Raw genomic sequence first — 14,589 nt, forward strand, 5'->3', positions numbered from 1 at the left:
CCTTTACACCCAATACCCTCTCTGTCGCAACTTCTACCATTGTAACAAAAGAGCAGCGATAGACAGTATGTAAATAAATGGGCATGGTCGTGTTCCAATAAAACTTTATTTACAAAATGAGGCAGTGGGCCAAATTTGGCCCAAAGACTGACCCCGATCTAGAAATTCTCTTCCCACTGCCTACATTTTATTATTATACTTTTCAGACACTGAAAAATTAAAACAATTTTATAGTGAACACCCACATACCCATCACCTAGGTTTTTTCCATTCATATTTTGCTCTACTTTATCACATAGTTCTCCATCCTTCTTAATTTTTGATGCATTTCAAAGTAAGTTGCTGATATTGATATACTTGCCCCTAAGCATTTCATTGTCATTAACCACATTAAAGAAGAACTCCTGCATTGCACAACAAGGATTTACTGTGTAGCACAGGGAACTGTATTCAGTATCTTGTAATAACCTATAATGGAAAAGAATCGGAAGCTGTATACCTGAAACTAACACAATATTGTAAATACGCTATAGTTAAGTTTTTAAAAGAACTCCTGCATTGATGATTTTGCAGTGTTCAGGCAGTTGTTTTGCAAAAATCCCCCATTTGAATTTGTCAGATTGTTTGTGTGAGACATGATTCAGGTTGAACGTTTTTGACAGGGGCATCACTAAATTAATGATGCTTCTGGAGAGCTCTTAAGAATACCAGTTCTTGACCCAGTTTCCAGAGGCTCTGTTTTTATAGGTCTTGGGTGGGGGCCCAGAATCTATATTTTCGGCAGGTGCCCTAAGTGATTCTGCTATTCAGCCAGCCTGGAAGTTAGCACATTATTTCATATAGTTTTCATATCAACCCATTAATAAAGTAGGGATCATTATCCCAATTTATCTGATAAGAAAGTGAAGGTGGTTATGGAACTAGCTAGAGGTCATTCATCCCGTACCTGCTAGAGCCCGAATTGGGGCCCTGGTCTGTTTAATGCAATGCTTGTGTGTTGTCCTCTGCAGTAGACTGCCCCCTGCTGTTCACAATGGTAATACAACTAGAATTCTTGCCTGCCCGCCCCAGGCTGGTAGCTATCTACAAGTCAGTGTTAACAGCATGAAGGGCACAGGGAGATTGTTGTCATGGCCACACCTGGTGGTCTAAACTGAGCTTCAGGACCCTCGTGTCATCAGAGTTTGTCCCATCCAGGGAGCTGTGCGTCTTTCGGGCCCGGGGCTTTGGGAGGCCGAGCTTGCTTAGTGTGGAGCCAGCATCTGCCTCAGTGTTCCGTCAGAGACTTGGATGAGGAGATCTGACTTGCTTTTCTTCTGGCCCAGCTACGATACTCTGAGGGTGGAGCCGAGAGCACATTTGCCTTGATGGTGGAGGAGCATCATTTCCACGTTGGCTCCAGGCTGGTGGCTGCTAAGAACAGTCTCACCAACATCATCACGCTGGAACAGACCTTCCCCCAGGTGCGTGGAGGAGGCTAGAGCCAGGGCTAGGGCAGGCTGGGAGGCTCCTGGGGCAGCCCTTTGAGAAAAGAGGAATTGTCCTGGTTCCTGGGAGGATCCAATGCAGGCAGAGCTGTGATATGGGCAAAATTTGCTGGAGTGGATTCTCAGCTGGCCTCTGTATCCATCCATCCTCCCTCCCTCCCTCCCTCCCTCCCTCCCTCCCTCCCTCCCTCCCTCCCTCCCTTCCTCCCTTCCTTCCTTCCTTCCTTCCTTCCTTCCTTCCTTCCACATTATTTATTGAGCATCTACTAGGTGCCAGACCAGACACTATTCCAGAAACTGGGGATGTTGCTTAGAACAGGATTGATGAGTCCTTCCTCTCATCAAGTGTACAGTCTAGTGGGGAGATTGACCAACAAAAAAATCAAATAAGAAAATATACCAGATGATGATACATACTATAGAAGAAACAAAATGGGGTGATATGAGTGGGAATTACTGGGGAGCTATTTAGGTGGCCAGGAAAGGCCCCACTAAGGAGATGACATTTGAGCTGGCCGGAGATGACAAGCAAATATCAGCCATTTGAAAATCTGGTGGAAAGAAGATACACAGACGGTCAACAAACACGTGAAAGGATGCTCAGCATCACTAATCATTAGAGAAATGCAAATCAAAACCACAGTGAGGTATCACCTCTCACCCGTCAGAATGGCCATCACCAAAAAATCTACAAACAGTAAATGCTGGAGAGGGTGTGGAGAAAAGGGAACCCTCTTGCACTACTGGTGGGAATGTAAATTGATACAGCCACTATGGAGAACAGTATGGAGGTTCCTTAAAATACTACAAATAGAATTACCATATAACCCAGCAATCCCACTCCTGGGCATATACCCTGAGAAAACCATAATTCAAAAAGAGTCATGTACCACAGTGTTCATTGCAGCTCTATTTACAATAGCCAGGACATGGAAGCAACCTAAGTGTCCATCGACAGATGAATGGATAAAGAAGATGTGGCACGTATATACAATGGAATGTTACTCAGCCATAAAAAGAAACTGAGTTATTTGTAGTGAGGTAGATGGACCTAGAGTCTGTCATACAGAGTGAAGTAAGTCAGAAAGAGAAAAACAAGTATCATATGCTAACACATATATATGGAATCTAAAAAAAAAAACAATGGTACTGATGAACCTAGGGGCAGGACAGGAATAAAGACACAGATGTAGAGAATAGACTTGAGGACACTGGGAGGGGGAAGTGAGACGGGGGGAAGCTGGGACGAAGTGAGAGAGTAGCATTGACATATATACACTACCAAATGTAAAATAGGTAGCCAGTGGGAAGCAGCCACATAGCACAGGGAGATCAGCTCGGTGCTCTGTGACCACCTAGAGGGGTGGGAGAGGGAGGGAGGGAGGGAGAAGCAAGAGGGAGGGGATATGGGGATATATGTATGCATATAGCTGATTCACTTTGTTATACAGCAGAAACTAACACACCATTGTAAAGCAATTATACTCCAATAAAGATGTTAAAAAAAAGAAGAAAAGAAAAAAGAAAATCTAGTGAAAGAGCATTCCAGGCAGAGGGAACAAGACGTGCAAAGGGCCTGGGCAGGAATGAATTTGGCATATTTGAGGAATGGCCACTGGGCTGGAGCAGAGTAAGTGAGGGGGAAATGGTGGGCAGTAGTGGGAATCCAGTCACGCAGGGCATGTCAGGCCACAGGGAGGAGTTTGGATTTTATTCTCTCTGAAATTGGACGCCTTTTGAGGACACTATCCAAGGGGTGCTTTCAGATTCCTCTGGCTGCTGTGTGGGGAGGGACCTACAGGGGACAGCAGAGACAAGAGTGAAGAAGCCAGTGGGCAGGGCCAGAGTGATGATGTCTTGGACCGAGGTGGGGCAGTAGTGATGGGCTTTAGAGGCATTTAAGAGTCAGTTCCCCTCGTCCCACCAAAAGTCCCCTCCCCCCTCCCCCTGTGGCACCCACCAGCAGGGAGAGTGCTCCTTGCTGAGCCTTTGCACAGGCTGTTCCTTCTGCCTAGAATGCCCTTCCCTGCTTTGTCCACTTATTTTCTTTGTGTTCCTTTGTCCCTCTGATATCTTTCGTGGCTACTCTTGTCACCTTGTCCCACCATTTTCTGTCTCTGTGACTGTCTCCCCACCAGCCTGGAGGCCCTGAAGGGCCAGGGCCAGTCTTGGTTATCTTTGTACCCCAACCCCCAGCACTGGGTCAAGGACATAATACGTGCTCACTAAATGTTTGAGAAATCCTACTACCAACTGCAGCAGCCCCACATGGCATTGTCCATGGGTCCAGCCCTGGGCTGAGCACATCACACCCATTATATCACTGAAGTTGGCACTGTTATTCTTACCCCATTTTATACATAAGGAAATGAGGCCCAGAGAGGTTGGGAAACTGGCCCAAGGCCACACAGCTTGGAAGTGGAGCTGAGAGGCTGCTGTCCTCTTTACAGGGGGCGTCGGTCTCCTATGTCACACCCCTTGCACCCCGTCACTCCCCTCCCTTACATTATCTGCCCAGCCCAGTAAACTGTTAGAACTTTGTTTCTTGTGTTTCCTCTTCTGAAAGCTTCTCTCCTTTCCTACCCTCAGCGGGAACATGGGCCGGGTTCCCCTGTGACCCAGCTCCATCTTTCTCTTCCAGCTCCACACCCTTCCTGGGGAGCTGGTCCTGCAGACCTCATACGAGCGAGCCCGTGGCACCCGTGTCCTGCACCACATGGTGCTGTGGGACGGCCAGGAGATGGCCATCAACGGGAGCCTCTCCGGGCCCTTCCTCAAGCCCACCGGGACCCTCAGCCTGCAGGGTGAGTCTCCCAGCGGCTGCAGCAGGGGTGGCCCATTCACCCAGTCACTCAGAGCACCATCATTGAGCACCTGCTTATCCCAGGTGCTGTTCCAGGTGCTGGGATCCACTGGGAAATAAGATGGCCCAGGTCCCCGCCTTCGGGGAGGCAGGCTGTGAGCAGGGACACATACTGAACAAGATAACGTCAGGGTGTCTCCTAGAGAGAAGGGCTGAGAAAACAAGCAGGGCTTGGTTTGGGGGCCTGGATCTCCTCCAGGTGGGGTGGTCGGGGAAGGGCTGTCTCAGGAGGTGATGTTTAAGCTGAGCCCCGAGTGACAAGAAGGTGAAGCTCTGGGGAGATCATTGCAGGCAGAAGGAACAGCAGGTGCAAAGGCCCTGGGGTGGGAACAAGCTTTGTGGCTGGAGCAACAGCAGCAAGGCCAGTGTGGCTGGAGTGGACTGAAGGGAGGAGCAGGGGGGAGATGAGGTGGGAGAGGTCAGGGGAGCCAGGTCACACAGGATCCCAGGCCCGGACAAGGAGTTGGGGTTTTACCTGAGTGTGTTAAGACAGGAGGGTAGGGCCAGGGCGTGGAAGGTGTGCCAACTCTGAGCATCCCCGAGAGGCTTCAGAGCTGAGGCTGACAGACTGAGGGTTGGCAGGGGAGGTGAGTGCAGCCCCAATGGTGGCACCCGTGACCCCTGCGGCCCTCCAGGAAACAACCCTGTCCCCAAGGGTCTGTGCACACAGACTGTCAGTTAGTGTTTGAGGAGCCCCCTTACACAGAGCAGAGTCCGACCTGCTGGCCTGCCAGGCGGGAGACACGGTGCAGACCCTGGCCCCGGGGGACGGCTTGCTGAGTGGCCCAGTGGAGTTCCCCATGATCACGGTTGCCACACATGTGCCCTGCAAGGCAGAGGAAATGAGAATATCCTCAGCATGCCAGGGCGGTGTGTGTAGCCCTCGTGTGCATGTGTGAGCGTGTGTGTGCTCGGGGGCCCGTGGGTGGGCTGAGCAGTCCGTGGACCCTGCCAGGTGCTTACAGAGCATAGGAGCCAGCAGGTCAGGGGTGGAGGGAATGAGGGGTGTGGCTCTGCATGTGGCAAGCAAATGTGGTCAGTGCTCCCTGGACTGGTGACCAGATGATGCCTTGAGAACCAGCTGGTGCCACCGTCTCTGGGCACAGCTCCCCAGAGTCTGTGTGGGGACAGGCAGCACCCCTTCCAGAGGGCTCAGAGGGCAGCATGGTGGCTGTTGTCTGCAATGGGGTCTTGGTGGACTCCTGCTCTGGGGGTCTAGGAAGGCAGGACCAGTTGGTGGCCTCACAGGATGGGATCAAGTGGTGCAGGAGGTCAGGGCAGCTGGACTCAGCCTTAAGGGATGAAGGAAGAAAATCTAGGGCAAGGAGACTGTCTGCTGTGAGGCCTCAGCTATGAAGGTACCACCTGAGTCACACCCCAAGGTGGAATGAGATCATATAGGGCAGGTGAGTGTGGCCAGGTAGGTGTGGGACATTCAAAGAGGCCTGGGCAACCATGAGTGTGAGGGACCTGAGAGTGATACAAGAAGGAGACTGTATCAGTCAGCTATTGCTGTGTAACAAATGACCCCAAACTCAGTGACTTATAGTAATAAGCATTTATCACTGCTCATGGGCCTGTGGGTCAGCTGGGCAGCTCTTCTGGTCTTACTCACGCATCAAAGTCAGCCCCAAGTTGGGTAGGTGGTGCTGCTGATCTTGGCTGGGCTTTCTAACGTGTTCGGGGGCCTGGCTGCCTGTCAGCTGGTCTGGGACAGCCTCGACCGAAACATTCAGGTTCTCCTCTGCGTGGTGTCACCGTCCAGCAGGCCAGCCTGGGTTTGTTCTCACAGTGGCTGGGCAGGGATCCCAGAGAGCCAGTGGGAGCTGAGGATGCTTTAGGCCTAGGCTGAGTTTGCCAGTGTCAACTTCACCAAATTCTACAAGCAAATCACAAGGCCAACCCAGTTTCAAGGGCCAGGGAAACAAATTCCACCTCTTGATGGAGGAGGTACAAAGCCTCGTGGCAGGAGTAGAGATTTGGGGTTCTCACGGGGACACTGAGGGACTATACTGAGTGGTATGGGGACCAAGTGAGGGTGTAGCTTCTGAATTTTGTGCAGATTACCTGAGCGTGTGGCCCCAAAGTGGCCCCCTATACCCTCTCGGCCTCGAGCCGATGTCCTCAGCTCATGTTCCCGCCCCTCCCCGTGTCCCTGCCTCCAGTGGAGCTCACCCACCCGCTGCCGCTCCCCCTGCCTCGGCACTGCAGCCTCCGCCTTGCCTCTGAACATTCGCGACGCAGCCACCAGGATGACCTGGTCGTGGGCTGGGATGGCAAAAACCAGGTAGGCGTCGGGGCTGGAAGGATACCTGGGAAGCCCACCCTGTGGCCTGAGTGGGGCACTTGGGGCCCTGCCCTGCCCTGCCCGAGGAGCCTTACAGGGCCAACAGGGCTAACAGGGCTGGGCCCCAGTCCCCAAGGGACCATCGGAAGGGCACTGGGTGGGAGGAGGAAACCTGGGTCCCAGCACCACCTGGGACAGGAAGACCAGTGGCTGACGCATACTGCAGGCCTCTTGTGTGCCAGGTACATCAGCCCCATTTCTAGAAGATGAAATTGAAGCTCAGAGAGGCATGAGGTCTTGCCCAGAGTCACGGAGCTACTGGAAGGCAGGGCTGGGATTTGAACCCATGAAATGCCTCCAGCCACCACAATGTGTCACTCCCAGTCCCATCTTTGTCATATGCTTGTCCCCATCTGCTTCTCTCCGTGCCTCAACTTACTCCTCTGCAAAATGGGCTGAAGCTCTTGGAGGGCCTCCCACAGTGCTGGGCCAGCAGCCCTCACTCCCATGACCTTGATGAAGAAGGTTGCCTGCACTGGGTGGTGGGGAGGGGGTTGGCCTCTCTGGGGGAGCCCTCCCCCTCAGCCTGTCCCCTCCCCAGGTGGTGCTGTCCTCCTCTCTTCGTCTGGGAAAGGGCAAGCTGGCCGCCCACCTGGCCCTGGCTCACCCCTTCAGCCTCTCCTGGTGGCGGGCCGAAGCCAGTGGCCTTGCTGAGAGCAGGGGTGGCAGGCAGAGCCGGCAGGTGAGCAGGGAGCATCTGAGGGGCCCTGGGTGGAGGGGTCTTGGGGGTTGGTGAGCTGCGTGGCTGAGCCCACGCGTGGGGCATCTGGGACCACATGTGGGGGAGGAGGATCCCATTTGTTCATCAGAGACAAGGACATCTCTGGAATCACAGATTCCTGAAGCTTGGAACCCCAAAGGGACCTTCATTCATTCCTTCATTCCTTCATCGGTACCTTATTAAGCACCTACTGTGTGCCAGGCAGTGTTGAGGTGCAGACACAGTCCCTGCATTGATAAAGCTCGCATTTTAGTGGGAGAAACAGTTACAAGCATGTCCAATTCATCACTGACGTGTCCGTTTGTTCAGTCAGTCACTGCAGGGGTTTGAGCAGGGCAGCTGGACTCTGCATCTGACTGGGAGGCCTTGGGCAGCTCACAGCACCTCCCTAAGCCTCAGTTTTTTTCTTCTGTGAAATGGAAGACAGTAGGCCAGTGTGTGCCAGGCAAAACAGGCAAAAAGACCAAAACTCAAGCAAATGAATGAATAAAGAAATTAAGAGTTGTGGTAAGCACCATAAAGAAAGTAGGGAGGGTGCTAAGAGAGAGAAACATTGGAGTGTGTGTGGGGGGCTACTTTAGATGGGGTGGACAGCGAGGGCTTCCTGGAGGAGGTGGTTTGTCAGCTGAGGACCCGCGGATGGGGAGGAGCTGCCTGTGACAAGCTGGAGAAACAGCGCAGTCCAGGCAGGAGGAACAGGAAGCGAAAGGCCCCGAGGTGGGAACGGGCTGGGTGCTTCAGGGAGAGCCAGAGGCGATTAAGACCAGGACCAAGGAAGCGATGGGGCAGGCGAGGGGGGAGATGAGGTCAGGGGAGGGGCAGCACGCAGGGCCCCTCTCTTGGCTCGGGCTGCCATAGCAAAACAGTCCAGGCTGTGTGGCTTGAACCACAGACATTTATTTCTCACGCTTCTGGAGGCTAGAAGTCCAAGATCAAGGTGCCAGCACTGTCAGGTTCTGGTGAGAGCTCTCTTCCTGGCCTGCAGCCATCTCACTGTGTCCTTACGTGTCGGGGAGAGAGCTCTCTGGGGTCCTTCTTACAAAGACACTCATTCCATCATGACCCCCCCGCCCCAAACCTCATCTAACCCTAATCACCTCCCAACGGCCCCACCTCCTGATGCTGTCACATTGGGGATTAGGGCTTCAACATACGAACTTGTGGGGTGATGTGAGTCAGTCCACAGCAGCCCCACGAACCCCAGTGAGGGACTCAGATTTCATTCTGTCTTTGGGAATGATGAGTCTGGGTGTTGAGAATGAGGAGTTTTCCATCTAAACGCCTCTGGCCTCCCAGCCTGAGCGTGGCTCTAAGCTCTTACGAACACGAGCCGCAAGAGGAGGCACCGTCTCCACTCCCCACCTCTCTCCTCCGCCCGCCACTGGCCCCCCGTCCTTGCAGGTACAGCTTGCCTGGAATGGAGGGCAGCCTGCGACTTTGCAGCTCACCTGGGCCGACAGGTCCTTGGCGCACAGCACCTCCTGGGATGGTTGCGTGGCCACCTCCCCGGGGCAGGTAGGCACTGGCTGCCCTGCTCATCAGGCACAGGCCTTTCTCTGAGCCCTGTGTTGCCCTCTGTCCCCCCAGTCACGTCCTCCATCCTCTTCAGCTCCAGGACACCTGGGGCCTGGGCGCCCTCAGGGCCTGTGGGGCCTTAACACAGACCCCAGCCGTGTTCAGCGAGTGGCTCGATCTGTCCTGGGACGGACGCCGGGTGCAGCAGAACCTGACGTATGAGGTGAGGCCTGGGGGGTTGGGGGTCCCCACCTGCTTCAGGAAGTGCCTGGCTCTGGGGCCCTAGGGTCCTGGGTGTAAGTGCTAGTTGTGCTGTGGATCCCGGGCAACTCATTTCTCCACTGTGAACCTTGGTTTTCTCATCTGTGAAATGGGTGCAGTAATCCTTCCCTGACTGGAGTGTAGTGAGAGCTCTGGGAGGTAAGGAAAGCAAGGCGCCCAGCATGAGGCAAGCACTTGGGGAGCAGACGGGGAAGGAGCTGGTGACGCCAGTGGGCTTCTGGGGAGGGGTGGGGGGAGGTCGGGAGGTCAGGTTTCCAGAGGTGTCAGGGTCAAGGTCTCTCCAGCAGCACCGCCTGCCTGGGGCTCCTGATGGGCTAGGGAGAGACAGCGACAGCTAGCCCTGGAAGTCCCCTTGCCCCTTCTGGGTCTCCTTAGGCCCAGCCCCCCTCAGTCTCCCAACAGAAGTCCTGCTCAGAGTGTAAACGGCTGCTGTGGGGCTGACCAGGGCTCTGATGGTGGGATTTCTGGCATCTCCCTCCTCTTGTGAGGGTCTCCTGACTGCCGCTGGCCATGGGCACTGTCTCTTCTGGGACGAACCCCCATCCCATGGTGCCTTCTCCTTCCAGAGGCACCAGCCGTCCCGCCCGGACAAGATCCGTGCAGAGGCCACACTGGAACACGTCCTCACGGCCTCCTGCGCCACGCAGAGTTTCCAGGGAGTCATGGAGACTGACTATGCCCACTGGCTGCGCCATTCCCTGCATCTGGGGCTCTGCCACCTGCCCAGGGTGAGTCTGTCCCAGGGAAAGGCCCAGGGACCCTGGTGGTGAGGAGAGAGGAGGGTGCCCGCCCAGGTCAGGGGTGTGAGTGAGGGAGCTGGATGCCATCATCACAGCTCTGCACATGCCACTGGGCGACCCTGGGCAGGGCTCTCTCCTCTCTGAACATCCAGTGCTTCATCTGAAGGATGGAAGATGCAGTTGGTTCCAGCATGTAGGGTGATTGTGAAATTTAAGATGTGACACTGGGAGAGTGCTCAACGCATAAACAAAAGCTGCTGCTTTCGTCATTATTGTTAGGGGGAGGTGTTGGGACCCCTATCCCCCCAACATTCCCCTGAGTTTGTTAGCCGGTTGATTGGTCTTTCCTGCATCCTTTCCACCCTTCCTTCCGCCCACCCACCCACCCATCTTCTCAACCATCCAAACATCCATCCATCCATCTACCCACCCTCCCATCCTCCCTCCCATCCCTCCATCCATTCATCCCTCCATCCTCCCATTCCCCACATCCCAGGGGTCAAACGTTTTCTGTAAAGAGCCAGATGGTAAGTATTTTAAGTCTTGCAGACCATATGGTCTCTGTTGCAACTCTGGCATTGTGTCATGAAAGCCACCACAGATGACATGTAAATGAATGGGTATGGCCATTCCCAATAAAAATCTATCTACAAGGACAGGCAGTGAGCCAGCTTTAGCCCATGAGCCATAGTTTGCCAACCCCCAATCTGTTCATCCATTGAGAAAGCATTTGTAAGTCTTACCTCTGCCAGGCTCTGTTCTAGGTGCAGGGGCAAGGACGGTGAAAGGGACAGACGAGGTGCCTGCCCTCCTGAAGCTCACAGTCCAGTGGGTAAAAGAAGAAAAACCAGACAAGATGCATGATATGCAGTCAGGTGTGGTGAATGCTGTGAAGGAATGAAGCAGGGAGAGTGGACAGGGGACTGCAGGGGGCCTTGCTGACGAATGCAAACTGCAGCGGGAACAGCCCGTGCAAAGGCCCTGTGGCAGGAGCATGCTTAGAGTGTTTGAGGAACACAGGGTGGCCCTTATAGAGAGAGCGAGAGGGCGAGGTTAGAAGATAACGCAGACCCATAGGACCTGCAAAGGAGACCGGCTTCTCCTCTAAGCGCAATGGGAAGGCAGAGGCTTTGAGCCCGGGGGGGGGGGGGGGGGGGGGGACAGTGTCTGATTTGCATTTTTTTAAAACTTAGCCTGGCTGCCAAGTGGAGGAGGGGCTGTGGGCTGGGGCAGGAATGGAGGCTGGGAGACCTGATAGGCTATTGTGACAGTCCTGGCATGAGGGATAGTAGCCTGGACCAGGGCATAGGGAGAGGAAGCTGTGCTCCTGCACCTCCCTGACCACTGACACCCCACCCTTTCGTTCCAGGCCCTCTCGGTCTCCGGGGAGCACACCTTGGGCAGCGGTGGGCTTCTGCTACACTCCAAATGCCAGCTGGGCCTCGCCCCAGACCCAGACCACAGCCTGCACCTCAGCCTGACCCTCCGCAACCACAGCCGGCCCCGGATGCCTGACTTCTCCGGGGAGCTAGAGGTAAGGTGGCTGGGTCGGGGCTGCCCACCCCATAGGCAGGATACTCTGATGTCCCTCTGTCTCTCTCTGCCCAGTGGACCACCACTGCCTGGGTGACCCTGCCATCTAGTGGCCAGTATTAGAACTGCAGACTGGCACCCTAGTGGGGACCTGAGCTTAACTGTAGGTGGGACCCCCTGTGGCTGGCCCCCCGCCCTGAGCAGCTCCTCTGCTGCCCCAACATCAGCCCTTCCTATAACCGAGAGGCAATGGCTGGACTCCCAGGGTTTGAATCCCAGCCCAACCTCTTCCTGGCTAGCAACGTACTTCGCCCCTCTGTGCCTCAGTTCCTTCGCCTGTAAAGTGGCGGATAATCATTGCACCTACCCTACCTCCCATGGCATTAATATTGCAGGGATTAAGTATGTTAATATGTATAGATTGCTTAGAATAGTGCCTGATATAAAGCAGCCACTAAGTAAGTATTAGCTGCTATTATTATTAGCTATTATTGGCCGAGTCTTCTCCTACCCCTTCCACCTCCCAGCAGCCCAGGGAGGTAGAAGGGGGCAGAGCCGGGTTCAATACCTGCTCTGCTCCCACCTGGCCAAGGGCTATTGGGAAGGGACCTCTTTGAGCCCCATTTCCTCATCTGTAAGTGGGGATCAGGTATATTTCACAGGGTGGTCAGTGGGGTTCTGGGCACCCCTCCCCTCCACCCACACAGCACGGGCATACAGGAGGTGCTCCGTAAGGGCTGTCATCCACCCATCTCTGTGTCTCCCTGGCTGGGTGACCTTGACCTTGTGACTTTCCCTCTTCAAGCCTCAGTCTTCTCTGTCAAATGGGAACAAATCCCATGTCCTTTGCAGAATTGTTGGGAGGAAAAGAAACAGAGTTTGCACAGCACGTGCACACAGTTGGTGCTCATGAGATGGGATTTTCCTTCCAGCATCCAACGCCGGATGAGGCATTTCTGTGTCTGGAGCTCACTCAGCTCCTGTTTCCGAGCCCAGGAGCAGTGGCAGTTTCAAAAGAGTTTTCCTTTCCGAGTTTCGCCAAGGCTGGCTCTCGTTTCCCCGTTTGCCAGCCAGGCCCCCAGACACTCCCGCACCTGTAATCCGGGTGCCCCAAGGCTCACTTCCCCAGAATCGGAGGACTGGGAGTGAGCCCCGTGGGGCCCAGCCCGCGGTGGGCGGCCAGGGAGCGGCTGGTCCTCCTGCTTCCATCCCGAGTATGTGCGCAGCTGGTTCTAACCGCTTCTCCCTTGCCCACCCCCTCTCTGCTTGCCCCATTTTGGGGTCCGTGGTGTGGAGAGAGGCCTTTCACAGCCTTGTTTGGTCTCTACACCAACCCGGTGGAGAAGAGGGACAGATTCGGGAGGTCAGGCACTCACCCCGGCTGCTGGGGCGCTCGCCACTCAGTGACAGTGACTAGGACGGACACCTCAGCTGTGGTCTGCAGGACCCCCCCCCCTCAGGCTCACCTCATGCACTGTGAAATCCCCTAAGGATTCCTGGGCTCCACCCCTCCCACCCACTTAGGAAGCTGCATGTTCAGTGAGCACCCTGAATTGGATTCCTAGGGCTGCTGTAACAAATTGGCCCCAACTCAGTGGTTTAGCACGACAGAAATTTCTTCTTTCACAGTTCTGGAGGTTAGAGATCTAAAATCAAGGTGTCAGCAGGGCTATGCTCCCTCCAGAAGCTCCAGGAAAGAGTCCTTCCTCACCTCTTCCAGCTTCTGGGGGCTGCCAGCAATCCAGGCGTTCCTTGGCTGTGACTGCATTATTCCAATCTCTGTCTCTGTCTTCACATGGCCTTCTTATGAGGACACCAGTCATTGGATTTAGGGCTTACCCTAATCCAGTATGACGTCATCGTAATTTTATTTCATCTACAAAGAACCTGTTTCCAAATAACATCACATGTACAGGTACCAAGGGTTAGAACTTCAACAGATATTTTTGAGGAATATAAGCCCATAACACATCACACACACACACACACACACACACACACACACACACACACACACACACACACACACACACACACACACACACACACACACACACACTGATTCCTGATAAATTTTGAGAACCACCATTCTATATCTGATCTTATAGATTTTGAACCCGAGGCCCAGAGAGGGTAACACACTTACTCAAGGCTGCACAGCTTGTTAGCTGCAATATCTGGACTAGAATACAGAGCAGCTGAATTCAGGCCAGAGGTGGCTCCCCTCCCCTACAACGGCTTCTTAATCAGCCCATTGGCCTCCCCCCTGCAAGGTCTCCCTAGGGTTCCTTCTCTTAAGGCCTCTGAGGCTTTTCCTGCCTTTGCCCCACCCCATTCGAAACCCTCCTGTCTTGTGTCCCCTTCCCTCAAGGCTGGTGGCTGCAAGGGCTGGGATGAACTGCTCAGTGCCGGCCTTTATGCCAGGTGCTACCCACGATGTCTTCCTTGAACTTGTGGAGACATTTGCAGTGGTTCTCATGCAAACATGGAAAACCTGGCCTGCAGGTGGAGACACCTGGGCACTGGGAACGTAAAAATGCCAGTGCCCAGCCCCTCCCCCAATCAGTTAAGTCAGAATCTCCGGGGTGAGGTCTCGGCAGCAGGAATTTTTAAGCTACTTGGATGCTGTGCGCCGCGCTTGGTTAGGTCCCTGGATGTGGATTTTAATAAGCATTTTCTGCAGTTGGTAGGATTCTGAGCCCTGTGGCAGGGGTGTAAGGTGGGGGGACCCAGTGCCCCTGAAGATGTGGAGGCGGGTGGGCATTGCCTTTTCCCTGCAGGTTCAACCTCACCCTCCTCAGCCACCTCTCCCTGGGCCTGGGGCCAACAGGGGCCAGAGGCCAGAGGTCAGGGTGCACTCAGGCCTCTGCCCTTCGCCTCCCAGCTCCGCGGCCCCAAGGCTCAGCAGTTTGGCCTGCTGGGTCGGGTCTCCACCTCAGCTTCTCGAAGCTTGGTCCAGCTGGAGGGAAATGTGGACGACGGGGACGAGAAAGTGAGGCTGTTGGTGTCCCGGGCCCCGAACTGCTTCCAGGCCTCGGTGGCCCACAAGGAAGGTGAGTGGAGGTACTGGTGTGGCTCAGCGGCCTGGCCAAGGCCCCAGC

General features: G+C 54.5%; 1 protein-coding gene across 1 annotated transcript in view; it reads left to right on the top strand.

Moving 5' to 3' along the window:
- The window catches only part of LOC309973479 (uncharacterized protein), a gene marked incomplete at its 5' end in the record, with an annotated part of 144,882 nt that overhangs the window by 119,678 nt on the left and 10,615 nt on the right, over positions 1-14,589 (top strand). The window contains 9 exons of the mRNA XM_082857772.1: positions 1,326-1,463; positions 4,129-4,291; positions 6,516-6,637; positions 7,239-7,379; positions 8,820-8,933; positions 9,028-9,156; positions 9,782-9,943; positions 11,325-11,489; positions 14,373-14,541. Coding sequence (XP_082713898.1) covers positions 1,326-1,463; positions 4,129-4,291; positions 6,516-6,637; positions 7,239-7,379; positions 8,820-8,933; positions 9,028-9,156; positions 9,782-9,943; positions 11,325-11,489; positions 14,373-14,541 — 1,303 coding nt within the window. The remainder of the gene's footprint in view (positions 1-1,325; positions 1,464-4,128; positions 4,292-6,515; positions 6,638-7,238; positions 7,380-8,819; positions 8,934-9,027; positions 9,157-9,781; positions 9,944-11,324; positions 11,490-14,372; positions 14,542-14,589) is intronic.

This window comes from Leucopleurus acutus (assembly GCF_964270905.1).
Source record: "Leucopleurus acutus genome assembly, chromosome: 16".
Taxonomy (NCBI): domain Eukaryota; kingdom Metazoa; phylum Chordata; class Mammalia; order Artiodactyla; family Delphinidae; genus Leucopleurus; species Leucopleurus acutus.